The 8,557-nt window shown below is 34.4% G+C and overlaps 1 protein-coding gene across 1 annotated transcript in view; it reads right to left on the reverse strand.

Moving 5' to 3' along the window:
* Positions 1 to 7,785, reverse strand: part of LOC106876327 (uncharacterized) — a 71,303-nt gene extending 63,518 nt beyond the window's left edge. Inside the window, exon 1 of the mRNA XM_014924828.3 lies at positions 7,339 to 7,785. Within this exon, the coding sequence (XP_014780314.2) occupies positions 7,339 to 7,426 (88 nt within the window). The 5' untranslated portion in view covers positions 7,427 to 7,785. The remainder of the gene's footprint in view (positions 1 to 7,338) is intronic.
* Between the last annotated feature and the right edge of the window lie 772 nt (positions 7,786 to 8,557).

An 8,557-nucleotide genomic window follows, 5' to 3' on the forward strand; every position in this document is an offset into this window, starting at 1 on the left:
TGATATCTCGTATTACTGAACTCTCTTTATTCTGTATGTATCTACACACTCATACACGGTTTCATGTTCTTATATCTTACTTCATTTACAATTTATATCTTATTTTTATTATTCTTTTATTATCTATTATTATATTTTATTATTTGAATTTTTAATGTAGACATGTATCGCATCCAAGTCTCTGTAAGCACCATTTCGTTTTCGGATGTGTAGTTCTGACAACTGAAATTTGTATCTCCTCCACACAAAAATTTATTACTCCTTAGCTCACATACGAGTACAAAAAAAAACAACTTTTGTACTATAAACGGAGTATTGTTTCCATTAAAAATTCTCTTATTCTATACACACACACACACATGTTTGTATAATGATAGAACACTTATCTACAATTGCTACGAAGCCTACAGCGTCTCTACTCAGATTATAAATTCATGCGATTGTACCTGCACCTTACAAATACAACGTCTAAGCAGAACTGTAAAATTATGTATGTTCTTTCTCAAAAATCAACACATGCCACTTTTGTTATATACATATATACATACACACTTTCAAATATGTTTGCTTGTTTTTTTTATTTGTGTGTGTGTGTGTGTGTGTGTGTGTGTGTGTGTGTAATAATTTTGGGATTTATGTCGAGTTATAATAAAAACATTTGAACACTAAGCTGAAAAATTACTCGATACGCTTTCGCAGAGTACATATTTCTTATATTTTTACACGAAGTTGGGTAATTGCTAGCTGTCGTCGTGGATAGTCAACGAAGGATAGCCGGTGAAAACTTCGCCGTCACTGTAATACATACATATAATATATACATACATATGCATATGTGCCTTGTGTGAGTGTAGGTTTATGCATATTCATGCAGTTTGTGCAGGAATAATAGATACAAAATATTTGATGTACATAAAATTGATGAAAGAAACATTATGATTGCATATGAATAAAATTTACATTTTATACATGTTAGTAATAATCATTTTATCTTTGTAAAATGTTGTATTGTCGGCAGCCATATGGAGCTATTGTATACGAACAGTGTTTTTCCTGCTCATCAATCCCAGCTGTTTTTATTTCTAGTATTATCCTCGGCAAATAACAATTTAAGTGCTCTTCTTCTAAAGGAAATATAGGTGAGAAATCATTTGTTAATCGATGGATCGAAAAAAAAAGCAACATAACAGAGAAAAGAGTTTAGGTCATTCACTTTTATATCTTATAAGATCATGTTATATTATTTGTATCATTATATAAAATGATAACGCAAGCTCGAATATATCTATGGAAACAACTTGGTCATGTGTTGAAACGCTTTCACTATCATGTGAATGCGGTTTCAGTCCATTGTAGGGTACCTTGGGCAAGTAGCTTCTAGCGTAGCCGGAAATTGATATGGGCTTTTTCAATATAATAGGGTAGTCAGAGGCGCAGAATTTTCGCTTCTACAATTCTACATATTTTTTGGTTGTAATCTCCATCCTTTATTCGATTTAACCATCTTATTTGACTTGTATATATGTCCAAGTCTTATATGTATATAATGATGCTAATAATAGTAACGATAATAATAATAATAATAATAATAATAATAATAATAATAATAATAATAATAATAATAATAATAAGGAAATGTCTGGAAATGTATAAAATAGCTCCTACTCTGCGAAACTTTTTATCTGTAAGTATGAGATCATGGAGAACCACACTGATGTTGAACAATGACAATGAATCTCTAAATGCTGGAGATGTAAGAATTTCATGTGGCATTTTCCAGGGTGATTCACTATCACCACTCCTCTTCTGTCTACCCTAATACCGCTCTCAAAATTGCTTAATGATGCACAGTATGGTTATAAAATATTTGATAAAAATATAAATCATCTCATTTACATGGATGATTTAAAGCTCTTTGCAAAAAATGACCAACAACCCAAAGGCCTACTAGCGATTGTTAAACAATTCAGTGATGACATCAGGATGCAATTTGGCCTTGATAAATGTGCAAAAGCTACCTTTATCAAAGGAAAAATGACAAATACATCTAATGTGAACCTTGACCAGCAAAATGTCATAAAAGAGTTAGAACCAGCGGAGAGCTACAAATACCTAGGGGTAATTGAAGGGGACAATATCAAGCACTCAGTGATGAGGGAAAGGATCAGAAGAGAATGTTATCGCAGTGTGAGAGCAATACTGAAGACAGAGCTGAACGCGAGAAACAGGATCGAAGCGATCAATGTTCTAGCCATACCAGTCGTGACTTACAGTTTCAATATCGTTAACTGGTCAATTTCTGAAATATGTACTGTTGACAGAAAAATACGAAAACTGTTGACAATGCATAGAATGCACCACCCTAAGGCAGATATAGAACGTCTTTATCTGCCAAGAAAAGAGGGAGGCCGAGGACTTCTACAGCTGGCATTATCAATGAAGGTAGCCACAATTGGCCTAGACACCTATCTGGAAAAATCTGAGGACTGGATGCGAAAACTTGTCTTAAAACATGAAAGCAAGAAAGCATCTTACTCAGTAACAAAACAAGCAAGGGACTATCTAAGTGAATTCCAATTGCAACAAATTCAAGAATTAGACGAACTAGAAACACCTGCAGAAAAAGCTAAGCGCTTGAAAACCCGTGCAAAAATTGCTGCCTTAGATATTATGACTGAAAAATGGCATGGAAAACCTCTCAATGGCATATACCCAAAGAGAGCGAATAATGCAGATATTGACAAAGCCCTTACCCACCAATGGTTAATGGCCTCTGGCTTGAAATCAGAAACAGAGGGGTTTATCATAGCAGCCCAAGATCAAAGCCTACCTACAAAGAACTACCAGGCCAACATATTAAAGAACGGCAGCTCCCCATTATGTCGTATATGCCAACAACAAAATGAGACCATCAATCATGTTGTCTCCATGTGCTGTCTGCTTGCGCCTACAGAGTATCTCAACAGGCATGATAGAGCTGCACAATATATTCACTGGGTAATATGCAAAAACCTGAACTTGCCCCATGATAAAAACTGGTGGGAACACAAACCACCCCCAGTACTTGAAAATGATCACATTGCACTCCTCTGGAACTTCACCATTCAAACTGACAGAAAGATAGACGCAAATAGGCCAGACATCAAACTGAAAGACTTCAGACAAAAATCATGCCTCCTCATTGATATGACTGTCCCAATCGATATAAACGTATCTGTCAAGACCTACCAAAAACTGAGCAAATATAAAGATCTTGAAATAGAAATTAGCAAAATGTGGAATCTGAAGACGAAAACAATACCTATTGTCATAGGTGCCCTGGGAATGACAGCGAAACGGTCTGATTACTACCTAGCTCAGATACCAGGAAACCTCAAAATGGCTGAAGTTCAAAAGATAGTGCTCATGGGAACTGCCCATATCCTACGTAAAATACTGTCTATGTGATCTCAAATTTTAAAGCAAACACATAATTTTCTTATGGTTTCTTAAACATTCACTTGAACAAAACTGTACAAATCCAAATATATGGTACCCTAGGCATAACACCTACATGAACTTCTAACTTGTTGTCTCTTGAGGTCTCTGGGTGAGACTTGGATCCAACTTGTACAAATGCAAAACAAAAGTCAAACATAAAATAATAATAATAATAATAATAATAATAATAATAATAATAATAATAATAATAATAATAATAATAATAATAATAATAAATGTGGCACCTCAAGGCGACTACCGTACCAGTGATTGTAGGATCTCTAGGAATGATAAAAAAAGGTACTGAAAGCTATTTGAAAATGATACCAGGCTTACCATCCCTACAGGAAGTGCAAAAAATCGTGTTAACTGGAACGACTCATGTACTGAGAAGAGCATTATCGCTGTGAAAACAACATCCATTCATGAATTTTTTTTTAAATACATATTTTACCCGTGAATTTGCGTGTGTAAACTGGGAATGCATACAATGAGTTTCTCTGCCCAAGGTGTACGGAAAACACTCGGCGAGAAATGGAAGAAAATTTGAAGAAAGAAGAAGAAAAAACAACATAATAAAAACAACAATGATAATAATCCCTTTTTTTATTTACCACAAAATGGCTTACATTAAGAAAACGTTATTGACAGTACAGAACAAAATAAAAAATGTGTGTATGTATGTGAGAGTTTTGCGTGTAAACAGGTTTAACATAATGAAAAATAACATTTTAACAGCGTTTAACGCTCAATAGGAAGGAGTTGTTCGAGGGCTGCTCATGGAAAACCCCATAAAACCATGGGCGCCCTGACTTCTGGGGCAGGTGCCTTTTCTCATTTCCTTTTCTCAGATTACAAGCGTTTGCTCAGAGTAGGCATCCACCTTTCATCAAAATGGCTAGAGTGCAACACTTCCCACTCTACCCTTATTTCCTCTTCAAGTTTGAAGAATTTGAAGAATTTGATCAAGGATTGGCCAAAGGGAAAAGTGTTCGTCTTCAGCCCCTTTAATCTCGTCCACCATACAACCCTTTCACCATGACCACCAGGCATATAAAGACAACCTGCTGTTCCAGGTTAAGAGAAACAGCGGAGCGATCTTCACAATAGGTTCAGTTGACAGTCGGAAACGTCCCACATGCGACAGCAGGCGTTCGACAAAGACTCACAGGTCAGCAATACTCGGGCACTGGATGAGTGCATGTATGACAGTTTCATCGCCCTGCATGTATACGGGCATGTTCCACTGACGGCACTTCCGTACCTGTATAGTTTATCTCAAACAAGCAAAGCTCCACGGTAGCAACAGCAGGCCAGAGATTTTTGGAAGTTATCCATTGATTTTAGGTCGAAGGTTCTGTGGAAGAAAGCTGCTAGCTGATCTTCGAATCTTCGATACACAACGAACGTCGTCACACTCCGCTAATCATTTATAGAAAGTTGGTGGACGTTCCACCTATCGCAGTCACCGACTAGCTGAAGGCTGTAAGCGCATGAAAACATTGCACTTTCCAATTGCATTCTCGCTGTCTCTGTTTGACTCTGCTTCGTTAACGAGACTAACTGGAAAAATATATGTCTAGAGAATGGTGACTACAGCTGTTCACCGTCAAGGAAGCACTGGTACTTGTTTAATCGAATCCGTAATGATGAATGGCAAAGTCGACCACGTCGGAATTTCAACTCAGTACGTAAAGACGGACGAAACGCCACTAAGCATTTTGCCTGGCGTGGTAAGGATTCTTCCAGTTCACCGTCTCCACTACCAAATAATAATGATAATAATTCTTTAAAATTTTATTCACTCGGAAAGAATGAAAAGCAAAGTTTACCACGGCATAATTCAAAGTCAGAACATAAAGAGTCGGAGGAAATGTCGCTAAGCATTCCATCCGATGCGTTGGTGAATCTGTCAGATTGCCATCACTGCCTTAATAATGGTAATAACAGTAACCTCTTCTATGCTGCACTAAGCCACAAATCGACTTTTGCTTCACAATTAACCCCATCGTGTCTCAAAGGCTTTGAAAAAAGAGCATGATCTCTTCCCTCCTTTGTTGGATAAATAATACAGAAAGAACACTATGCAATAGAAATAGAGACCCAAACAGAAACTGTAGAATAGCAAACATACCCAACTAAGAAGCGTGCGTCTGCGTAACAATTTTTTCAAAATACTGCCCAAAGCAATGGCAGTATCCATTGAGCTGTATTTAACACTTGGCATTGTTCACTTTTATGTTTTTCTTGTTTTAGTCATCAGACTGCGGCCATGCAGTCTGAAATAGTTCCGAGGGATGATGATTAATTTGCTGTTAATAATAAGCAATTATTAACTTTTCTTTTTCTTCTTTTATATTCTTTTATATATACATACATACATACATACATACATACATATGTGTGTATGTGTATATATATATATATATTATTTTGCTTAAAAGAGTTCCAATACTGTCTGTTTTTTATGTTTTATTTATATTCCTGCAGAACTAATGTGGGGTATAGAATATGGAATATACAATATATAATATAATATACAATATATAATATAAAATAAAATAAAAATGGATGGCACCATGAAATAAAGTATTGAATGTAGATGAAATATTGAGTGTTCAATATAAAGGATCAAATATATAAATATATAAATATAAATATATATATATAAAGGCGACTCGAGTTTCAGGGCTATTTCCCTTCGTCATGGCCGGTATGACAATCTTTAACAGACTGTAATAAGTTGGCTGGTTTTCTGTCTTTTATACCAATTCCTTTGGATGGCAGCAGTAGGTGTCTGGCTATTTTTAGAATTGATGTTAAATCTATTTTTAGACATGATGATATTTTAATTTATTGTTTTGTGTGGGTTGTAGGGATAAGATTTTTAAACCGCAGTAGGTGTTTGGCTGTTCTTAGAAATGATGCCAAATCTATTTATAGAAATGATGATATCTGAGAGATTTTTTGTGTTTTGGTTACAGGGATATATATATATATATATATATATATATATATATATATATATATATATATATATATACACGACTGGCTTTTTAGCAGTTTCCGTCTCCAAAATACACTCACAAGGCTTTGATCGACCCGAGTCTATAGCAGAAGATAGTTGCCCAAATTGCCACGCAGTTGGATTGGGTTGAACCCGGAACCATGCGGTGGGGAAGTAAGATTCTTACTACACAGCCACACCTTACATTTAGTAGTAAATAAACACGAAATTTCGACGGAAGGTTTTACTCTATATCATTTTAAACAGGTAACTTGTAGAATAGAATCAGGGGAAGTCCTAGGCGGTATGGTGTCAAAATGGTTAAAATATAATTGATCAGTTATACACAGTCCTAATAAATTTATAGCTTTCTGAGAATTAATGTATTTTTATAGCAACAAGAAAGACAGTCTAAGTGGTCGAATTTGTCAGATTGGTCTCCCGAAATTCGGAGTTGAAATTTCGCCGAAAAAGGCCTGTTAGTTTTCTACACCGAAAAGATCAATTCCTTCTGATATTTAAGCAATTACAAAAATCATAAACATTATAGAAGTTGTGGTCTACGTATTTTGCAGGGAAATGGCTTGCCATGGGGATTTTGTTTTTATAATTGTAATACATGAAGTCAGACAAACAGAAGTGTGGTAATATATAAAAGTTGATCTAAATAAACACAAATATACGTAAATACACACACGCACGCACACGAACACGCACCCACATATATACACATCATACACACACAAACACTTGTATATATATATATATATATATATATATATGCACACCTATAGACCGATATGCATTCAAAGACATCTTAGACATATAGACATAGTAAACGTTTGACTTACCTATTGGAAATCCAGATACAGTTTCAAGTAACCAGTAGATGTGTTTCCCAAGACATGAGAAAATAAAAAAAGTATATAGCCAGTCCATTGTATGTGTACTATTAAGTAATAAATAATGTTAATTTCTTTTACGAAAGCAACTATAGACCTATGAAAATTCATTATACATATATATGTACAAACATACAAATATATGCATGTATGTTTATATTTGTCAGTTAGTGAAGTTATTGTAATGTATTGTAAATATTCTTACAGTCTTACATTATTTGAATATGCATCGAAAGCGAAAATATAATCCCGTTCCTCAAACGATTAATGAGCGAAACTTAGATAACAATATGTTCTCATTTCAGTTTCTCGCTTAAATGTAGGCTCAACACTGTATGAAATATTTCATCAACTTCCATCACAGTTCCACCTTTATATGCTCCTTCAATTTATATTGCAGGAATTCACAAAAGCAACCGCTTTTATACATACTTTTAAATATGTTTCTACCCGGTCTGACTACTTTTTACTAGTATCATCGTTATTATTAATATTGTTATTATTATTAGTAGTAGTATAATGTATATGTGATAATACATTGTCTAAGCATGCCTTGTGGTGTTAGTTTTCATCGCTGCTGTCTGCAATACCGGTTGTAATATGATGCGCACGTTTTTCATAAAATTCTGTATGCATATGAGATTGTGTTTAGTAGGCAATCAAGAAGAACTGACAGATGGCTGAAAGAAAGATGTGAAGAAATAAAAGGAAGTAATAACGAAAGAAGACAAGAAAACCGGTGAATAAAAGAGGAGGCCATAATTATTAAAAGGATGGGCTATTATTTACTTAATATTGCATTTAGTGAATAATAGCGTCGTTCGCTTATAAGTTTCACATAAATCAATTGCTGATTTAATAAATATATATACTATAAGGAAAATAGCGAGATTGCGTCTGTTCAAGTCAGGTGAAAGAAATATCACACTATATTTTTTTGTTCAGACGCATCAGATTGTCCGTTAGTTTTCTCGATAGGAAATACATACACATGCATGTATATATATATATATATATATATATATATATATATATATATATATATATATATATATATATATATATATATATATATGTATGTATATAGATATATATTTGTATATGTATATATATAAATTGGACTCTTATTTTAATACTAGTTTGCTCCAGTAGGGAATGTACTCTTATT

This window comes from Octopus bimaculoides, chromosome 1 (genome assembly GCF_046866305.1).
Source record: "Octopus bimaculoides isolate indiv1 chromosome 1, ASM4686630v1, whole genome shotgun sequence".
Taxonomy (NCBI): Eukaryota; Metazoa; Mollusca; class Cephalopoda; order Octopoda; family Octopodidae; genus Octopus; species Octopus bimaculoides.